At 62.2% G+C, this 20674-nt stretch overlaps 1 protein-coding gene across 1 annotated transcript; it reads left to right on the forward strand.

The window, feature by feature from the left end:
- Positions 1-680: 680 nt before the first annotated feature.
- On the forward strand, positions 681-14503 carry GRK1 (G protein-coupled receptor kinase 1). The gene is made up of 7 exons (XM_047720501.1): positions 681-1409; positions 2919-3046; positions 5875-6032; positions 6491-6574; positions 8787-8911; positions 10218-10419; positions 11376-14503. Exons 1-7 carry the CDS (start codon positions 711-713, stop codon positions 11672-11674), a joined length of 1695 nt encoding a protein of 564 aa, XP_047576457.1. The 5' UTR covers positions 681-710; the 3' UTR covers positions 11675-14503.
- Positions 14504-20674: the final 6171 nt, after the last annotated feature.

The raw sequence follows: 20674 nt of genomic DNA on the forward strand, positions 1-20674 counted from the left end.
TTCTCCAGGCGTCTCTGCTTTGCGAGCTCAGCCCCGGGGGTGGAGGTGGGGGGGAGCGGGTGCGGGGCTGATCCCTTGGCAGGTGCCGGGTTAACCTTAAGTCCCCGGTGCAGACAGGTGACCTGGAGCAGGCCACTGTCAGTGTCAGGCCGGGTCCCCTCATACTAACCAGTCCCCTGGCCGTGGTTTTACCCTCGGACACCCCAGGAAGCTATTCCCTGCAATTTTTTTCTCTGAATTCCAGTTCCCAGCTGTTTTCCCTCCCACTTGCTATTTTTTAAGACAAAAACGAATTATAGCGGGAAAGCCCCCAGCCATCTGGGGTTTCTCGGGGCCCCTCTGCATTCTGTCTGACCTCCCGCTCCTGGAAGGGAAGAAGCCCCTGCTGGGGCTGGGGGCCATGGGGCAGCTTCAGCAGATGCTTCAGGGTCTGCTCTTTGTCCTTCCTGGCGGGCTCCAAGGAGGAAGTGGCGGGGGGAGGGGCCGCGTAATCCTGGAAGCAGCTTAGGGGTTCTTTTTCTGGCACCTGCTCCGTGACCCTGGGCCGGGATTTGGCCAGAGCGGTGTCAGCTGGGCTCCTGGGCTCCTGCACGGCCGCTAGTCACCCTCGCACCTGCTGGGACGCCCACTGTCTAGGGAGGGCAGGGGCCACGGGCCTGGGTGGCGGGTCCGGTCTCTCGTGCCTGACGCAGCAGGCGGCCAGTGCCGGGATGGATTTCGGTTCCCTGGAGACGGTGGTGGCCAACTCGGCCTTTATCGCCGCACGCGGCAGCTTTGACGGGAACAGTGGCCCGTCCTCTCGGGACAGGAAGTACCTGGCCAAGCTGAAGCTGCCCCCACTGTCCAAGTGCGAGGGCCTCCGGGAGAGCCTGGACCTGGCGTTCCCGAGCGTGTGCGCAGAGCAGCCCATCGGCAAGCGGCTGTTCCAGCAGTTCCTGGGGGCCGACGAGAGGCACGTGCCGGCTCTGGAGCTCTGGAAGGACATCGAGGACTATGACACGGCGGATGACGACCTCCGGCCTCAGAAGGCCCGGGCCATCCTGGCCAAGTACCTGGACCCCCAGGCCAAGCTCTTCTGCAGCTTCCTGGACGAGGGCGCGATGGCGAAGGTCCGGGGGGTGCCCGTGGCGAGCGGGGACGCGTCCTTCCAGCCGCTGCTGCAGGCCACCCTGGCGCACCTGAGCCAGACGCCCTTCCAGGAGTACCTGGACAGCCTCTACTTCCAGAGGTTCCTGCAGTGGAAGTGGCTGGAGGCCCAGCCCATGGGCGAGGACTGGTTCCTGGACTTCAGGGTCCTGGGGAAAGGGGGCTTCGGGGAGGTGTCCGCCTGCCAGATGAAGGCCACGGGCAAGCTGTACGCGTGCAAGAGGCTCAACAAGAAGCGACTCAAGAAGAGGAGCAGCTGCCAGGTGGGCGCTGGCTCTCACGGCGCGGGGGCCCTCGGGGCCGCGCCCGCCCGCACCGCCTCCTCTGCCCTGGGCACACCGGGTCCCTCCCGCCGGGCAGCCTCCAAGTCGTGAGCCGATGGTCCGGCCCACGGGGCACAGAGGGGCCCGTCCGCAGCTCTGCTGCCCCTGGCCCGGCTCTGCCCCCACGTGGGGTGTGCCGTGACCCCTCTTGGACGCGGCCTCTGCGTTCGATGGGGTGGGCGGTTCTGCTCCTCCTGTCAGCTGTCGTTTCTTTTTCGAGATTGATTTTATTTACTTATTTATTTCGAAAGACTTTATTTATTTGAGAGAGGGACAGAGGGAGAGCGCATGAGGGGGTCGAAGGGGCAGAGGGAGAAGCAGGCTCCTCGCCGAGCAGGGAGCCCGATGTGGGACTTGATCCGAGCATCCTGGGATCATGCCCTGAGCCAAAACCAAGCCTCGGACGCTCAGCCCACGGAGCCCCCCAGGAGCTCCTCCCACCAGCCTTCCCGCGTGTCCATCACTACCATGAAATAGGGGAGCAGGTGTTGGGGGAGCTGCTGGTTCTCCACTCCAGCTTTCAGGGCTCTCGGTGCTGGCTTGTGCTGTGGTGGGGGCTCCCTGGGAGTCTAGCCAGCCTGACAGCCTCCGCATGCCTTCTCCGGGCCAGGGTGAACCAAGGCACGACAGGTTGCTGCGTGGGGTCTGCTCTCCCCAAGATGGGTGAGACGCCCTTTAGGGAGGGTGGCAAAGCCGCCATGTCATAGGAGCTCCTCTCCCGTCCCGTGTGGTTCCTGTCCTTTCCCGCTATCAGCACAAATGCAGCTTTTGGGGTAAACAGCAGCCACCAAGGGTACCCAGCCCAGGGTTTCTCAATAGTGCTGTCCCCCTTGGGGCTGTGGGGACAAGCAGGCAGGGTGACGTGTCATCCTAACCACGTGTCCTCTGTCCTGAGGCCAGTGTCCTCACTGAAGTTAGTACTCAGGCAGTGTGGATGTGGGGGGCCTTCCGGAACAAAAGAGTTCCTCCTTCACAAAGGAGCTCTACCTTCCTCACCCAAACACAACTTTAAAAAACGTGATAAGTGGACAGAAAATGAACAGATGCCGGTGGGTCCCGGCTGTCCGCTGTCCAGGGATCGGGAGAGGAGAACGGGTCTGGGGTTGCCATGGGTGAGCCGGTCGGGTGTAGGGAAGGACCGCAGGGAGGCTGCTCAGAACAGGGGGCGCGCTGGGTCCTTTCCCAGTGCTGTTATGGTAGCTGCTCTGACTCCCGTCTCCTTGCCGGAGGCTCCGGTAAGCCTGGAGTCAGTACGCACAGACGTTTGCACGACTGATTTGGTCTCTGGGGAGGGGGCACGTCTGTAAGTTGTTTGCAGTTGTGTTATGCAAGCTGCTTTGAGGATCTTTGTGACCCTGTTTCTGTTTTCTGGGATGTGGGACTTACTCTTTTCAGTGACATCACTTTCCCACTTAAACCTGGGCACTGATTTGACGTCTTGCTTTTCAGGGTGCTATGGTAGAGAAGACGATTCTAGCAAAGGTTCACAGCAGGTTTATAGTCTCTCTGGCCTATGCGTTTGAAACCAAAACTGACCTCTGTCTGGTGATGACTCTCATGAACGGAGGTGACATAAGGTAAACGGGGGACCTGGGGCTGCAGGGGGGCTCAAGCAGCCGAGCATGAAGAGGGTCTGGGGCCATGGGGGCTGCCCACATGCTCACAGAGCACGGTGAGGAGAAACCCTGGGCCCCCACCAACCCGCTCCTCTGTCCCTGGGCTGGTGACACTCGAGGAGGTGTGTCCTTAGTCTTAGATGAAATGCGGGCCAGTGGGGAGGTGGCGAGCAGCTCTCCAGCCACCGGGGGACCTTGAATCCTGGGGACCTGGGGGTTGCGTGAGTGCGCAGGGGTGGAGGTAGCAGGAGCACGAGGGGCCCGGGCGAGTGCTCGTCGGGTGGACAGTTGGATGAAGCGTGCGTGGGGACAGGCTGGGGGCATCACGTTACTATTTGCTCTTGGGGGTAGTGGCTGAGCTGGAAACACGACGTGGCCAGCTTCGGGAGCCATGACTTGCTGTTGGTGGATCGATTCCTGGGTTGGCTGGAGGTCGGAGGCCCGACCTGGGGCTCCTGGGGGAAGTCAGACCACTGGCTCTCGGTGGGGAACCCCGGCCGTCGGAGCGCTCTTGCCTCCGTGTGCTGGTGTGAGACGGGGGTAATGAGTGACACGCTACTCTCGGGGCACCAGGCAGTGAACCTTAATCCATGCATGACCCATGAGAGAGCATCCTGGCCACACAGATGGGGCCACTGCTGTCGGTTCTGCACACGTTCTCTGGGTCCGCTCTGCACTCCGGACTCTGAGCCTCCGCAGCGCCCATGGAGTGTGCTGGCCCCATTTTCCAGGTGGGAATTGTGAGGCCTCGACTAAAGGACCCAAGTGAGGCCACGTGAAAGAGAAGAGAGGAGACTAGCAAGTGTAGACATCATGACATACAGAGCACATATAATTATGACACTTTGCTGGACAGTGTCCTGGTACACGGCCTTACACCATAGTGCACAGCAGTACACGACGCTGCCCTGTGCTTCATGGTACTACACCATGTGATGCTCTACTATGCTCTGCTACACTGTACTAGACCATACTACACCATACTATGCTGTACTCCTCTATGCTACACATCTTACACCATGCTATGCTCTTCTACATCGTGCTACCTATACTATACCATCCTACACTGTACCAGACCATACTACACCATACCACACCACGCTACACCATACTACCCCATATTACCCTATACTACACCACACTACACCATACTACACTATACTCCACTGTGCTACACCATCTTACACCATGCTACCTATACTACACCATCCTATACTGTACAGACCATACTACACCATACCACACCATACTACACTATACTACACCATGCTACACTATATCACCCCATACTACCCTATACTACACTATACTAGACCATACTACACTATGCTACACCATACTACTCTATACTGAACTGTACCAGACCAACTATACTATACTAGACCATACTATACCATACCACACTATACTAGGCCATATGACACTATACTATACTATACCACCCCCTACTACTATATACTACACTATATTAGACCATACTACACTATGCTACACTATACTAGACCATACTACATTATACTAGGCCATACTACATATACCATACTCCACTACTCCATTATCTTACACCATGCTACACCCTGCTACCTATACTACACCATACTACACTCTACTAGACCATACTATATTATGCTACACTATACTGCACTATTTTACACTATACCGCACTATACTATACCATGCTACACTGTACTACACAACACTACACTATGCTACACCATCCTACACTATACTACACCATACCACATTATGTCACACTGTACTACACCACGCTGCCCCATGCTGTCCATATGCGCTACGCCATCTCACACCATACTACAGCTGCCACCATGTTCTACGCTGCACCATTCCATCCTGTGCGTCCTCTGCTGCCCTGTACAACACTGTACTACGTAGCACACCGTGTAACACCCTACACCACACTGTCCCCCCCTGTCCTGTGTGATGCCACATCCTACTGCTCTCCACCGTCTCCACTCCAGCCCGCTGTGTCACACAGTGTTGTGCTGTGCCAGAGCAGAGCTCACTATGTCCCTCTGTGCTACCTCTTGCTCCCGTACACCATGCTATGCCACATACACGGCACGGCACCCACTACAGCGTAACCCTGGCGCGGCACCATCTGTCTTGTCAGCATGGCTGACTCGAGGCCTTTTCTCTTGCTTCTTGGCCTGCCTCTTGCTGGTCGCTCTCTTTTGTTAACAGTTTGTTTCCCTTTTTTCGTTAGGTCTTGCTTTTCTGTGGAATGTAAGAGTGGAGAAAACGAGAAAGCAGTCTAGGGGAGGAGGGACGCTGGCGGGAAAACCACAGCAGGCCCACCCCGGAGCCCTGCCCGGAGCCACCCCCAGACTCGTGTGCTCGGGCCCGGGGAGCCGGCCAGCATGCTTACACGGGCACTGGAATGACTACTAATGGTTGCGGTGATGCGGGGCACTCGCCGGGCCGGCTCCACCATGCTCTGCCCGTCCTCTGGCTGGCGGTGTTGAAACGGCTTCAGGGTCCACTTGCTAGCTGGTGCGGCGAGTGTGGGGGCGGTGGGGAGAATGGTGCACTCTTGCCTCGGCTCCTGTCCTACTAGTTGTGGTGGGGGGCCTGTGAGGGCATGACAAGCCACCAGGGGCTCTCAGACCACCACAGGTCCTTTAGGCTGATGCTGAGACCCCACAATGACCAGACACCCAGCACGGGCTCTGAGGCTCTCACTGTTCCCTGAGATTTCTTTTCCCATGGCCACTGTGGATGCCCTGTTCACTGTGCCAGGGAAGCATGGGCCCTGTGTGGTCTGACCCCAGGTACCACATCTACAACGTGAATGAGGAGAACCCCGGCTTCCAGGAGCCACGCGCGGTCTTCTACACGGCCCAGGTCATCAGTGGCCTGGAGCACCTGCACCAGAGAGGCATTGTCTACCGAGACCTCAAGCCGGAGAATATTCTTCTGGATGATGACGGTGAGGGGCCCCCTGGGGTTCCCCTCACCCCGTCTCCCCCTATCCCATCTCTCCTCCTCCCAGCCTCCCTGCCCCGGCCTGCCCGTGCCAGGTTCTCCTGCATCGGTAGGAGGACAGACTGGCTACTTTCTCTGCCTTTGAAGGGATTCTCATCAGAAGGAAACACGCAGATCTGGGTTCCTTTATGTCCCTTATACCCCCCCACCTTTGTGTCACAAGTTGTGCAGACGTGGGGCATTCTGGAGGTGGTTTTGGGCGCTACGGGGGCCCCTCCGTCCCTCTGCAGTCTGCCTGGGCGGCAGAGGCCTCAGGGCCCTGGGGTGGGCATGTGCCACGCGTGGGCGCTCACGGGCGTGCGTGTGTGTGCAGCGGCTGCCCTTGGCTCCCACAGGCTCAGGGACACCGGGTGCCTTTGTTCTGTGGGCCCATGGGCGACCTCGGCCTGTGTTTGCTTTCAGGCAATATCCGCATTTCTGACCTTGGGCTGGCTGTGGAGCTGAAGGACGGGCAGACCAAGACCAAGGGCTACGCAGGCACCCCAGGTGAGCCCCTGAGAGGGTGGGGGGGCAGCCTCTTCTGCGGGGGGCGGGGAGCGAGGCTGTGCACCCTTACAGCGGACCGTGGACTCACTGGGTGTGGCCAGTGGGTGTGCCCGGACCCCGCTGCAGGGGGTCCCCCACCTGTTGGTTCTGGAGGGCCACCGGTTCCGTGAGGGGGCTTCTGCCTCCAGTGGCCTCCTGGACATCAGCAGAGTGCATGTGTCCAACCTGCCCGGCCCCGGGGTGGGAGTCCAGGGCATCTACAGCGGCTCACCAGCCATGCCCCCCACCGTTGATAGACCGGGAGAGCCGTGATGGGTGGCCAGCCCCCACTGCTGTGTGGCTGGGGTTGGCTCTGCAGGGGAGGGGGCTGCCCATGTCCAGGATGTGTGTGCGTGTGTGCACAGGTGTGTCTGTGTGTGCATTGTGTGCTCGTACACAACACATTCTGCCCTGGCGGGGAGGGAAGCAGGCCCGCAAACAACAGAGGAGACCCCCCAGCGTTGGGGCGGGCGCAGTGGGCAGCCCAGACTGCTGGAGAGCTGGGCGCCGCCTCCTGTCTGCGGGCACCTGGGGGTCTGTCCCCCTGTGCCGCCATGTTCCGGGAGGCAGGGCTCCCAGCCAGCCCATCCCTGGGTTGACTTGGCTTTGAGGAGGGACTGTTGTCACTAGGATTTGGGGCTACTTGGACCTTGTTTTATGTCCCCAGATTCTCCTGTCCTGGGCTCTGAGCCCTTCTGGGTTTGTCCCTGCTGCTGTGGCAGCTCTGTCCCCACCTGTGGCCTCAGTTAGGGAGGGTCCCTCTGAAGTTGAGTTTTCCAGAATCTATGGCGCTCCAGCTCTGAGTGGACCATGGGAGTGGGAACACTCCTGCTGTGTTTTAGGGGGATTCAGATCATGAGAAAGCGCAGAGAGTGCGGCTCCCAGGCTGGGCTCAGGTCGTGGGACTTGGACCGCGGGTGTGAGGGCCCTGCGGGCTGCCAGAGGGCATCCCAGGCTTCGCTGCGGCCCGGCCTGTCTCTGAGCAGGGGACAGAGGGGACCTGGGCTCACACACCTGCTCAGTCATTCTCCTGCCCGTTCTGGTGACCGGCATTTCCTGGTGCTCACTTTGTCCCAAGTGCCATGTAGCTCCTCGGGACACAAAGCTGTGTGTCACCTTGCTGGGGTTGGGAACAGAGCAGGGACCGCCCCCACCCGGGTGTTTGCTGCAGAAACTGACCCCCTTGCTGAGGTCTGCTGGGCTGTCGCCCCAGACCCTGTTTCTGTCTCGAAGTGGTGGCCTGTTAGACGTGTCCTTCTCACCACATCTGAGCCATCTGAGCAACAGTGCAGTTCCCGGAAAGTGGGACCTATGAAGGGGTGAAGCGTGCCGGGGCCAGGAGGGTCTGTGGAATTTCGCGCCGGTAGCCTCTGTGGGGAGGAGCGAGTCTGTGTCCCCATCAGCCTGGCCGCTGCACTGAGCACATCCCTCTTGGAGCCTGGCTCTGAGCACCATCCGTTGAGGGTCGGGAGGCCCCAGAAATCAACAGTCTCGTTAGCTTTGCTTCCCTGGGAACGCTGAAGCCGGCAGGCCCAGGAGCAGCCCCTGCCCCGCCCACAGCACCTGCCAGCTCTGGTCCCAGGGGAGTGGACCGTGGGCCCTTCCCCCGTGCTGGCTGGCTCCCCGACACGATGGTTCGGGAAAGCCCAGGACGTGCTTCGGGGATGTGGGCTCGCGCGTGGCCCCAGCCCCCCTCGTGTGGTGCCAGCTGGCAACGGCGTGCGTCCGGTTGCTCTCCGGGTTGTGTTGGCTTAAATCGGCCCTTCTGTGCCCTTTCGGGAAGGAGCTGGTAGCGCCTGACCACGACGCCACGGGTCACGCTTGCGCCTATGTGGCCAGCCAGGGCCACGGCTCCGGCTGCAGGACGTGCCATGGCGAGGTGGGGCTTCAAGCTCACGAGAGGCCGCGGCTGGGCCGGGGCGGTGCTGCCCGGGGGAGACACTCAGCCGCGTCCGCAGGCATTTCCGGCCGCGACGACTGCGGGGCTCCAAGTATCGGTGTGGGCAAGGGCTCCCCAGTGCCCGGCGCCCAGGGCAGCCCCACCGTGGAGGGGTCGGGGCGAGGAGCCCGCCCGCGGGTGCGCAGGGAGCCCCGTGTGGGACACGTCTGCCCGGGCCGAGTGCGTGCTCCGTGCCGGGGCCGCGCCGGAGTATGTGCCCGCTTCTGCCCACAGGGTTCATGGCCCCTGAGCTCCTGCGGGGCGAGGAGTACGGCTTCTCCGTGGACTACTTCGCCCTGGGCGTCACGCTGTATGAGATGATCGCAGCCAGAGGGCCCTTCCGCGCCCGTGGAGAGAAGGTAGGAGGGCACGCACACGGGTCCTGCGGCTGCCCTGTGACCCCCTCCTTGGGGGAGCCGCTGCTCGGACCTTGAACACAAGGGGCCTCTCATGGTACATCCTTCCCGGGCAGGAGAGGGGACGTGGTGACCTCATCTCGTGGAGCCCCACACTGACAAGCGTTTCAGGACCCGCCGGCAGGGACTTCCCCAAGCCCCGCCTCCCACAAGCAGCCCTCAGCTCCCCCCAGCCCAAGCCAGCCCTGGGGCGGAGAGACAGGGCCATAGGCGCCCCCATTTGTGCTCCACGGTGGACCGCGAGCTCTCCATCTGGCCCCGCAGCCTTTCTGAAGAGCGGGCCCCGCCTCACTGTGCCCGACCCCGGGGCCCCCACGCCCTCCCCCTGCCCCGTCTGCCCCCGTGAGTCCAGGGGTGCTCCAGCTGCAACCCCAGAACCACAGGTGCCGGCTCACCTCAGACCTCTCGGGGCCAGCTCAGGGCCCGTAACAGAGCCGAGGCTGCGGTAAAGCAAGTCAGGCGAACCTCTTGGTTCCCGGCGCGCCTCCGTCAGGTCACCGTGGGCCGGAGTCCCGAGCGAGCCGTGGCGCTCGGTCCCAGGAGCTGTCTGCGGGCCTCCAGGGCCGGAGCTCACAGCCCTGCGGGGCTTCACGACTCGTGAGCGCTGGTCCCAGCTCACCGGGACAAGTAGAACAACGACGGTGTGAAATACTCTGAGAATCACCAGAATGTGACCGAGAGAGGTGAGCTCAGCCCAGGCTGTCGGACCGATGGCCCACGGACTTGCTCGAGGCAGGGTGGACCCAGGGTTCAGAGGGCACAGGGCACCTCGGGGCTCCTTGTGGGGCTCCCTGCTGACCGTGCTGGCCCGACACCCCATCACTGGCAACGGGGTTCTCCGGAAAAGCGCTCAGAATCAGACACCAGGTGGAGGTGGAGGTACTGGTTACCTCCACCGTCACCTCCGTCCCGTTACCTCCTCAGTCACCTCCACCATCACCTCCACCGTCACTTCCGTCCCGTCACCTCGTCAGTCACCTCTACTGTCACCTCGGTCCTATCACCTCCACCGTCCCCTCCACCGTCACCTCTGTCCTATCACCTCCACCGTCACCTCCACCATCACCTCCACCATCACCTCCGTCACCTCCGTCTTGTCACCTCCACCGTCACCTCCATCCCGTCACCTCCTCAGTCACCTTCGCTGTCACTTCTGCCCGCGTCTTCCCGGGAGGTGCGCTGGCCGAGCTGGGCACACCCCCCATGGGCTCAGCGGGCTGCCGGTGACGTGGCGTGTCCCGCCGTGCAGGTGGAGAACAGGGAGCTCAAGCAGAGGACCCTGTCCGAGGCTGTCAAGTACCCGGACAAGTTCAGCCAGGCCAGCAAGGACTTCTGCGAGGCACTGCTCGAGAAGGACCCCGAGAAGCGCCTGGGTTTCAGAGACGGGACGTGTGACGGGCTTCGCACCAGCCCCCTCTTCAAGGACATTAACTGGAGACAGCTCGAGGCTGGTGTGTCTGTGCTCCTTTGGACCCAGGGGGCCGTGCGGGGTGGGTCCGCCAGCAGGTCCTTGCTGGCCTGGCCCCAGCAAGGGGCCTTGCTTGGCGCCTTCTGGGCTCCCCCCGGCCACCCTCCTGCCCCTGAGTAACCCCCGTCTCCACGTCCCGTCACCCCACGCCCCAAGCTGGGTGGTAGCACACAGGTTTCTTGGGCTGGGGGAGGCTGGTTGGCGTGCGTGGGGGACATGCTGCTGATCTTTGAACTGAGGGCCCAAACCTGCGGCAGTGACTTTCTATGCCCCGTACTTTTAAGGAGCCCCTAAGCCAAGACAGTGCAGGAGTCTTCCAGCTGCGTGTCCGGAAGACACTTGCCCATTCGGCTGGTGTGTTGTTGGCTGTGGCAGGTGCGTGTGCAGGCAAGGCCCCGCCCCAGAGCCTACAGAGGCCACGTGAACACGGGACTCACCGCCACGGCCTGAGGAGAGAAGTTCCTTCTTCTGGGGTGGGGGGAGCTGGGAGCCAGGAGAGGCTGGAGGGTCCCCAGGGCCACTGCATGGGTCTGGCAGAGTGCTTAACCCGGGGGCCGCACGGAAAGGAAGAGCAGGAGGGCCACCAGGGTCACGTAGCTGATGTTCTGTGTCTGGCGACTGGGGCACTGCGGCTCCTGAGCAGGTTGGGGGAGGATCCAGCTTTGGAAAGAAGACGGGAGCGCAGTCCTGGGTTGCTGGCTGCGGGGGTCCCACCTGCAGATGATGACGCCCCTGGGGAGGCTGGCGTGGGACACGGGCCAGAGCCCTCCGTCCCTTGCCTAGACGTGAAGTTCCTTGCGTCTTGCTCAGCAGGCTGCGAGGCACCAGAGAGCTTTCCTGAGCCCCTGGGGCACCTGGGGCGGATGACCCTGCTCACTGAGCACACAGCTGCTCCCTCCCACTTAAGTGTCATATGTCGTGTGCTTTCTCTCCTCCCAGGGATGCTGACACCCCCCTTTGTCCCGGACTCCAGGACAGTCTACGCCAAGAACATCCAGGACGTGGGCGCCTTCTCCACCGTCAAGGGTGTGGCCTTTGACAAAGCCGATGCTGAGTTCTTCCAGGAATTTGCGACCGGCAGCTGTCCCATCCCTTGGCAGGAGGAGATGATCGAGACGGGCGTGTTTGCGGAGCTGAACGTGTGGCGTTCTGACGGGCAGATGCCCGATGACATGAAGGGTGTGACTGCAGAGGGGGCGGCCTCGGCGTCCAAGTCAGGGATGTGTCTGGTCTCCTAAATGTGCAGCGGGAGGAGCTCTGCAGCCCGCAGGGGCGAGCACGGCTGCATGAGCCGCCAGGCACCCGCGGCACCGTCGGGAGAGAGGCTCGGTGTGGACACACGTCCGGCCTGTAAATAGTCCGCTCCCTGCCCCATGTCACTCAGACACTGCAGTGGTCCCCAGATGGACTAGACCACCAGGCCTAACCCAGGGACTCCCGTGGACACGCCAGCCCGCCGCGGGGACGGCCGCTGGGCAGAGGGCAGCTCGTGCTGGGGACACGCAGCCCGTGTTTCCTGACCCCTCACCTGCATCTGCCCAGAGCCTGGCCCTCAGTTTGAGGCCTTTTCCGCTTCGCTCAGGGGCTGGCAAACTGTGCCCATGGGCTTCCGAGCGCCAGTGGAGAGGTCCGGGGGGGGGGGGGGGCTGCCCCGCCCCCCAGGGCCGGTCACCCTCCGCGTGACGGTGACGCTGGCATCAGCCTGGTGCTGAACGGTGCAGGCTCCGAGGGGTGGCCTTTTCCCGGCTGAGGCCCCCGTGTCCCAGGGGAGAGGAGGGGATGGGGCTGGGGGGCTGAGAGCGACCACAGCAGTCTGCCCCCGGTTCTTTTCGTCTTGAGAACACCTCCAGCTGACGGCACCCGGGCCCAAAGCCGCCCGCCCCCGGGCAGACAGGTGTGCGGGAATCTTCTCTCCACCCCGCGCACCTGCTTGCCACCCCGCTCTGCCTCCTGGCGGAGTCGGGGCAGACTGGCAGCTGGCCGGGGACAGGCCGTCTCCATCCCCACGCCTGCAGCTGGGCCCCAGTGCTCTGAAGCACAGACGTGCCCCCCCTCTGCCTGTGGCCCCGGGCACTGCCCTCATCGGCTCCCGTGTCTTCCGCTTCACCTCCACCTCGGCGTCCCCGGAGCCTTTACGCATCTGAACGGAAGCACGTGGTTTTGGTGGCAGTGGCCTCCAAGAGACCACGTTCGCTCCTGGTCAGGCTTTGCTGGCATTGGGCTGGGACTCCCTCGGTGGGGCCCACCCCTGGGGAGGAGCTGTGGTTTAGGGCACTGGGGTACCTTCCAGAAGGGTCTCTTCCTCTTCTAGGGAAGAACTTCAGAGTCCCTGCACCTCACCGGCCGTGTCATGTGCTGGTCCAGGCAGAGAGCCACATGGTGCGGTTGTGAGATGCAGGTCACAGGGGGTATCACGTGGGCAGACTCCCCCCATGGGTGTCAGAGGATACCCTGGCGTTTAACTTTCGGGGGGCTGGTGTGAGGACCTGTGAGGGAGTCCAAAAGACAGCGTCTTTCCTCGTGTTAGCACCTGTGCTGGGCTGACTGCCTCCTCTCCCAGCAGCCGTCCCCGTCCTCATGCTGTCAACCCCGAGGGTTGGGGCATCTGTTGCCCGCAGATGTCTACATGTGGTCACTCACCCCACCCTCAGGGAACAGGGATTCTGCAGCCCACAACTCTGCTGGGACTCCCTCCTGTCTGGTGCAGGGCTCTGCAGGTGCCGTGTCCCCAGCACTCACGTGTGGCACACAGTTGTCCGGGGTGCAGAGGCCAGTAGGTGGTGGAGAAAATCATGTGAGTTCTTGAGAAGACGTTATGCACACAGAGCCTCTGAGCATGCCCTTGGACCACAGCCTTGTCCCCTGGCTGTGTGCGTGGCCCGCCAGAGGCAAAGAATGCTCCAGGTGGGCCTGGAGGGGCGTCCGGGGCTTTCTAGGAGGTGAGTGGAAGTGCCCGGTATGTCCCTGCAGGCAGCCCAGGCCCAGGGACACACTGCTGCGCCCTCCCCAAAGCAGGACAGAGCACACCGTCTGGGCGAGGGTCGACGGGTCACTTCTCTGCATTTGTGGGAGGAGGCCTGGAGCCAGGCCCCCTGTAGCACCAGCGGCCGGTGGGGCACCCTCTGCCCGGGCTTCTTGGTGAGATGCGGGACAGAAGCTGCATCTGAATTTCAGGGGAACAGCAAGTACTGTCCTCAGGGTGCGTCCTGGTGTGCCGCGGGGGCTGTCCTGACACTCCAGTCACCCGGTGTGGTTTGCCGGGCCGCCGGCCTGGGACAGATCCCAGCTGGCACGGGTCAGTCAGCGGCTAGGCCCTGCACTGGACTGGCGGGTCTGGTGGGCTAGTCAGTGCACTGAGCCAGCGGGTCTGGTGGGTTGTGGCCATGACTTCAGCTGTCTCTCCATCTGTCGGGAATGGGGCTTTGCCGCAGCACCCCTACCCCTGGCTCCCCCATCTAGAGGCGACCATGCGCACACTCTAATAGCTCCAGGCGCTGCTGTGCGAAGTCCAGGGCGTGTGGACACTGCAGCTCCCTTGGGACGCCCCCTCCTCTGAGCACTCCTGGCAGTCCCATGGGGGCTCTGGTGCTTGGGACTTTGTTCACTGTCTCAGGAGGTCCCTGCTGTGGGTGTCTTTCAGTCCCAGGGCTCTGGTTGGCCCACACGTATGAGGGTCCTCCCCTCAGCTGTGGCCTGGGTCTAGGGGACACACCGCCTGTCCTGGATGCTCAGCCTTGGTGGCTGTCAGGGCTTTTGGGCACCTGCGGGCTTGTCTCTGGCTCGGGGGCTGCCCACACCAGGCCTAAGGGGGGAATCCCCCGACCATCACTGCCCCTATGGTCCTGCGTGCCACAGCCACCAACGGTCTTCCAAACCGGCCTCGATTCCCCCTCAGGGTGGTCTCAGCCACTTGCACAGCTACGGCACAGGCCACAGCCCGGCAACAATCACCCCCGTGTGTCTGGGGTTCCCAGACATGCACCACGGTGGGGAAAGCACCCACGGGATTTCTCCCCGGGGGAGGCCAGGCAGCAGATGGACCCTGGAAACACTGGGGTCCAAAGGACACATGCAATTTTTTGTGAAATTTTGTGAAATTTTTGTGAAAAACAAAATGCAGTTTCTGTTCAAGCAGAAAAAGGCAAAAATAAAAGGTAAAACAGAGAACAGATTCTGGGTGATGGTGTGAATGGTACTTAAGTTCTTTCCTTCAAAGTCACACACACCTGTGCACATGCACGCACACACCGCTATGCACACACATGCATGTACATGTGCACACAGGCAGACACGCATATACCCTGGCACATACCTGCAGACACGCGTATACACGTGCACACACATGCAGGCATGCACACACACGTGCACACACGTGCAGGCACACAGATGCACGCACACACACACGCAGACACACGCGCACAACCCGCTCTCCTCTCTCATGACTGTCGGATGTAAGGAAAGTGCTTGCAGGCCCCTCCTTCCCAGACTTCGAATCCCAAGGCACCTGGATTTGCACATCTCCATCCGGCTCCCTCCACCGGGCCTCGTGTGGGTTTATTCTGCTACTGGTGGTGGTTGGAGGTGTTTGCAGGTGTGGTTCCCTTCCTTTCCACACAGCTGTCGGAGACACTGCTTAAGGAAGTGGCCCTGTGGCCGCCGTGGACAGAGGTGGACCAGAGGGCACGTGGGCCAGTGCTGACGGACCGGCTGGCTCAAGGGCAGGATGAGCCCCTGCATGTGCCGGGAAGGGCAGGTGTGAGCGTTGTAGCGGACGCTGCGGGAAAGCACGGGGGCCGCGCGTGTCTCCTCTCCGTGCTCTGCTGTCACCTCTTGCTCCTCCCATGCCCCACCGGCCCGCGTGTAAGCCAGGTGCTGAGACGCCCGTCCGCGTGGGTGCACAGAGGCTTCCTCCGTGGCCGTGGCCCAGCACTCGTTGTAAGCTCAATTCGACCCTTCCTCTGCTTATCCCCAGGCAGGGCCCTGGGAGCCCGGGATGAACAGGGAATCAGTGCGGAGGACGGGTTGGTGGGGTTGCACGGGGGCTCACGGCAGCAGGTCTGGCTGTCCTTACTCCTGTGGGGCCGCAGGCAATGGTGTTCTTGACAGTCACTCTGCCCAAGCTCTTGCAGGGCAGCCCGGAGTGGGACCGCCGTCACCCAGAGGGCTGGGAGCATAAGTGTGAAGTTAGCTCTGGTTCTGGGCATGACAGGCTCTTGTCTTCCCCCCGCCCCACCCGTGAGGGCAGCTGGGGCCACACCAGCGCAGGACCCCCCTAGGAAGGCCGAGTGTGGAGAGAAGGAAGCAGCTGGCTGGGCCTGGACTGAGGAGGACACTTGTGCCTCCTGGGACCTACGCCAGGCACTGGCGAGGCCACCGCAAGCACAGAGGAAAGCAGCCCTGGGGGGCGTGGCTCTCCATCCAGAGGGCCATGGGGGATCCGGCCCAGTGAGGCCAGGCCCACGAGGGACAGGCATGGCCTCGTCCCCGTGCACCAGCACGGCTGTGTGGACCCTGGACCTCCACCCTCCCTCGTCTGACAAGGCTCTGAGTCCTGCACACAGCGGTGCTGAGCCCTGCGGGAATGAGACCCTCCCCACCCCTCCTCCCTGTGTCCCCCTGGTGTGGACAGTGAGAGGAATAGTAAGCTGGTGGCCCTCCCTGTGGGCACCGTGTTGGGGCACAGCAGCACGGAAACATTCCTCCAGGAGACCCAGTGTTACTAACATGGCACCGGAGGCCCAGGGTGCAGTGGACAGTCCCTTGCACACCATGACGTGGGAAGGACGTCTGGAACTGGCATCACGTGGCATGGATGCCGGGACCACCCAGCAGGGCTTGGAGCACATGGCAGAGAGTGCCTGCGGGACAGCTGGCGACCCCACATATCTGGCCAACACCCGTGCCGGGCTTCCCAGGCCCCCCTCACGGCCAGCGGGCGGCCACTTGTCTACGGTCTTCCTAGATTAGCTCCCTCGATCACGGGCGCCGCGCCAACACCCCAGCCTCCCTGGCTCCCTCCTCGCCGCCAGGGTGCACGCTCAGGCCGCCTGGCCCGGGAGAGCCGGGCCGAGCCCAGGCCAGGCCAGCGGACAGCAGGCAGTTCACGAGGCAGGCCTCAACCTGAAAGTGTGGAATTAAACGCAAGCCTGAGGTGGGCTCAGGTGCTACCCAGATCACGTAAGACGCAGACAAGGGGCTTGCTTTGGGTTTGTGAAAACCGAACCTCACCCCCAGTTACGTGGAGAAAAGGTGTTTCTACGGTCAGGCTTCTTCCTCCAGGGTCAGCAGGGAGCTTGGAGGCCGTCGGGGGCCAGGCTGTGACCCCGGTGTGATGAGAGGAGCCACGTGCGGCGCCGCTGCCCGCCTTCCACCGCCAGCCCAGGTCCCCGCTCACCGTGAGGCTCCCTGGGTGCAGCCTCCACGCCGGGGAAGCGAGGGGTGCGCCGTCCTTCCCCCGAGTGCCTCAGCTGTGCGGCGAGACTGCCACGGGCACGGTGGCTCGCGGTCCTGTCCGCAGGCCGGACTCCTGGCTGCAGGCACGTGTCGGTCATCTCCCCGAAATGGAGACACTGGGGACACTGTGGGTGGGCCTGGACACTGGACGAGCCTGTGTTTGCCGAATCTGCAGCGGGAAGGGCGTTCCTGCTCCCCGGGACTCGTGGGTGGGCCTCGGGCGTCTGGGGTGGGGGGCGTGTGAGTGCAGGGACCTTGAAACGGGAGCTCCCGGGGACGCAGGGAGCCTTCCTGCCCAGGCTCGTTAGAGAGATCGCGCTCACAGGCCCTTCTGGCAAAGGCCGGAGAGTGTTTTTAATTAAAAAAATTCATGTCTCTGAGAAGGTCTCCTGTCCTGTCCCACCTCACCTGTGAGGACAGACAGGGACCGACACCTGCCCTCTCTCGGCTTGCTGGTCTACATTATTCATTCCCCGAGCTTCGTTTCAGGGTCATTCGGTTACAGGAGGGAGTCGGGTGTTGCTGTCTGCGCTCCACTCCCGGGAGATGAGAGCCGGCCTGTGACCACACTCGTGCCCCTGCCCAGGCCCGTGGCTCTGGAACAAATGGGAGGAAACAGACTGTGTCTGTGGATGAGAAAGGCGGCTCTGGGCTAATTTCTGGGTCTTCTCATCCCGCTCTATTTAAGCTGGGAATGCCACACCCCATCCTCACGTCCTCCGTGCCCGCCGGCCCCGTCTGCTTCAATAAACTGCTTTTCCTGCCCGTCAGACTCCTGCGAGGTCTCCAGCGAGTTCTACTGCAGAAGGAGGAGCCCTGGCAGGGGGCACAGCGAGGGGGCAATTATGTCACCAGCACGCACCCCGACCTGGCAGGAAGCAGGCGCGAACTACTGTTTGGAAGTCACGTTTCTGCAGGCTTCCCTCCGCAGGTGTCCTTGGAGCGCCAGCCTCGAGATGGAAGCTACTCTGAGCCCACGACTGTCCCGTGTGAACATATTTCCCAGGAGAGCCACCACGTGCTGCGGTCACCTGCGCCCCAGGGCTGCCCACCCTGCTTTCGTCCAAAAGAGTCAAAGCTTTTGGTTCTTGGTGCCTTTGGAAGGCTGGTTGCCTGGGTTCTGTGCCCCGGCCGCCCAGCCGGGCTCCACGGCCATGCGGGGCCCCCAGGCTTCTCCTCCTCGGGTGGCTCATGTATTTTTAACTCACTGAGACTGTAATTCAAGATACGGAATACTGTGTTTTCTTCTTCTACTTCCTTCTTTGATCAGGATCACTGGCCTCAGGGAGGGGCCTGTGGCAGGAGGGATGGGCAGAGACCCCACGTCTTTTCCATCTTGGTTCCTCCAGAGCCTCCCCCAGAAAACGGAGAGGCAGTAGGAGAGGCATGGGGGGAGGTCAGCCTGTCCCCACAGCAGGACCCACACGGCCCCCTGCCAGTGCCCTCCCCCACCCAGCAGGGAGGAGGTGGGTCTTAGGGACAGTCACGAGGGGGGGTGGCCAGATGCCCCCCCCGCCGCACGCTGTCTCCCATCCGCATGTGTCTGTGCGTGTACATACGTGTGCCCATGTGTGTGAGTGTGTACGTGTGTGCCCATGTACAGGTCCATCTGTGCATGTGTGCACATGTACGCGCGTGTGTGTGTGTGTCCATGTGCATGTGTGCACGTGGGGCCCCGAGGACGAGGGCTCCTGCTGGGAAGTCAGGGGATGGAGGGGAGGTGTCCTGTGGTCCAGAATCGTGGTGACGATGGCCTCCCACCCTCCAGCATGGCCTCACCCCTGAGCCTCTGGAGCTCTCCCCTTCCTGGCTGGGTCCTCAGGCCTGACACACAGCTGACCTCCTCCTGGCACCACGTGGACCCCTGGAACCACCGGCCTCCTCTCTGTCCTGGACACAGGCCTGCCCGGGAAGCTCGGGGTCCTGGATCCGGGTTCCCGCGGTGGCCGGTGTGTGCCGGCCGCCGGGGAGCTGGGGTGTCCCTCGGCTGGACCCGTCCACGGACCCCTGTTAGCGTGGCGATCTGGCGAGCGCTCAGACCACAGAGCTGATGGCCTGCTCTAGTCCTGCTTTCCCTGCGAGGCCGCCGTGCTCGGAATGCGCCGGTCTGCACAGCTCGTCTGCACGGCTCTTCTGTCTTGTGCACAGATGGACTCCAAGAAACCTTTGCTGGTCGTGGGAATGAAAGATTAAATTAAATGTCTGCAGTCAGGTCAACACGCCCTTTCCCTTGTGGAGGCCGAGATCCGGCTGACCTGGCTCAGATCTGGCTTCTGCCATTGAACAGATACTTGACTTTGGAAAAATTATTTAAATTCTCAGGGCCTGTTTCTTCATCTGTGGAGTGATTTTATAGAGATGAAATAAGGCCTCGGGGGAGAAGCCATGACCACGGGGGTGGGGGGTTGGGGGTGCGTGTGGCCCGGGCTCAGCCAGGGAGAGCTGCCGCCCAGCTTGCTTGAGGTCTGAAGGGACACGGGCTCAGATGTCCACGGTGGCTCCGGGAGAGCCGCTCGGGTGGGGGGACTCGGGTGTTTCTGGGGGTGTGCTGGGACCTGCGCTCGTGCAGGGGGAGGTCGGGGCGGGCGCGCTGAGGGCGCGTCACTGCAGCTGCTGTCACAGGCGCCTTCGCACACGGTGTGTTTTCCCTCACGACAGGGACTGCATGAAATCAGCGTCTTCCGAAAGCCCCGCCGGTGCCATCATCACTAACGGAACAACGGGGGCCGTTTGCCGAGCTCGTTCGCCAGTGAAGGGAGATACCAAATGTTCCAGAGCGCCAAGGAGACCCTTCCTCGGGGTCGGGACACCCCTACGGCGCTTCCCCGACCGCGGGCAGGTCCATCTGACGCCCCCAAACCCGGGCCCACGCTGGGGCTGCCGCCTGCAGGGTGCCCTTCCCCGGCCCCTGCGTCTGAGGGGCTGATCTTTCACCATCGAACCCCAGGCTCGTCCCTCCTGCCACCAGACCTTCTGCACGGGGTCCTCCTCGCCAAGGGTCGATCGTCCTCACGTGACCGAGGGATAACGCGGTCCCCCCCGGGGTGTGCGCCCTGGCCCTTGATGAGTGAGCGTGGGGAGGGACGACCATCTGCGTCACGTGCGACCTCGCTCCGACCCAGCGACGGCAGCCACGTGAGTGGCTTCGAGCGTCAAAACTCTCACTGGGGGCGTGGAGGTTCCCGATCTTTTCTGTTTTTGTTTTTAAATATTTCATTTACTTATTTGTCAGAGACAGGGAGAGACTGAGCACAAGCAGGGGAGTGGCCGAGGGAGAGGGAGAAGAGGCTCCCCAGCGAGCAGGGAGCCTGACGTGGGGCTCGATCCCAGGACCCCAAGATCACAACCCGAGTGAAGGCAGACGCTCAACGACTGAGCCCCCAGTGCCCCGAGTGGTGCCACTCTTAACGTTATTCACACGCCAGCTCCGCGTCCGCTTTGGTTCTACACGAAGACACGGAAGTGGCCGGCAAGGAAGCTGTGCCACCTGTCTCGGGGGCATGGGCAGCAGAGAAGACACCGGGAGATAGAATGCCCTGCATGGCCTTCGGCGTCCCCACATGCCCCGCATGACCACCCCCTGGGGACCCTGCATGCCCACCAGGCACACCCCTGGGACTCTGTGTGTCTCCCATGAACATCCCCCCAGATCCAGTGCCCCCCATGCACCCACCCACTCCCTGGGACCCCAACACTGCCATGAGCCCCCCATAGGGACCCCACCTTCCTTCTTTCGTGCTTTGCCCACTGTGGTGTGCCCGTCAGCGAAGGCGATCTGTCCCCAG

The sequence above is a fragment of the Lutra lutra genome, chromosome 3 (assembly GCF_902655055.1).
Source record: "Lutra lutra chromosome 3, mLutLut1.2, whole genome shotgun sequence".
Classification (NCBI taxonomy): Eukaryota; Metazoa; Chordata; class Mammalia; order Carnivora; family Mustelidae; genus Lutra; species Lutra lutra.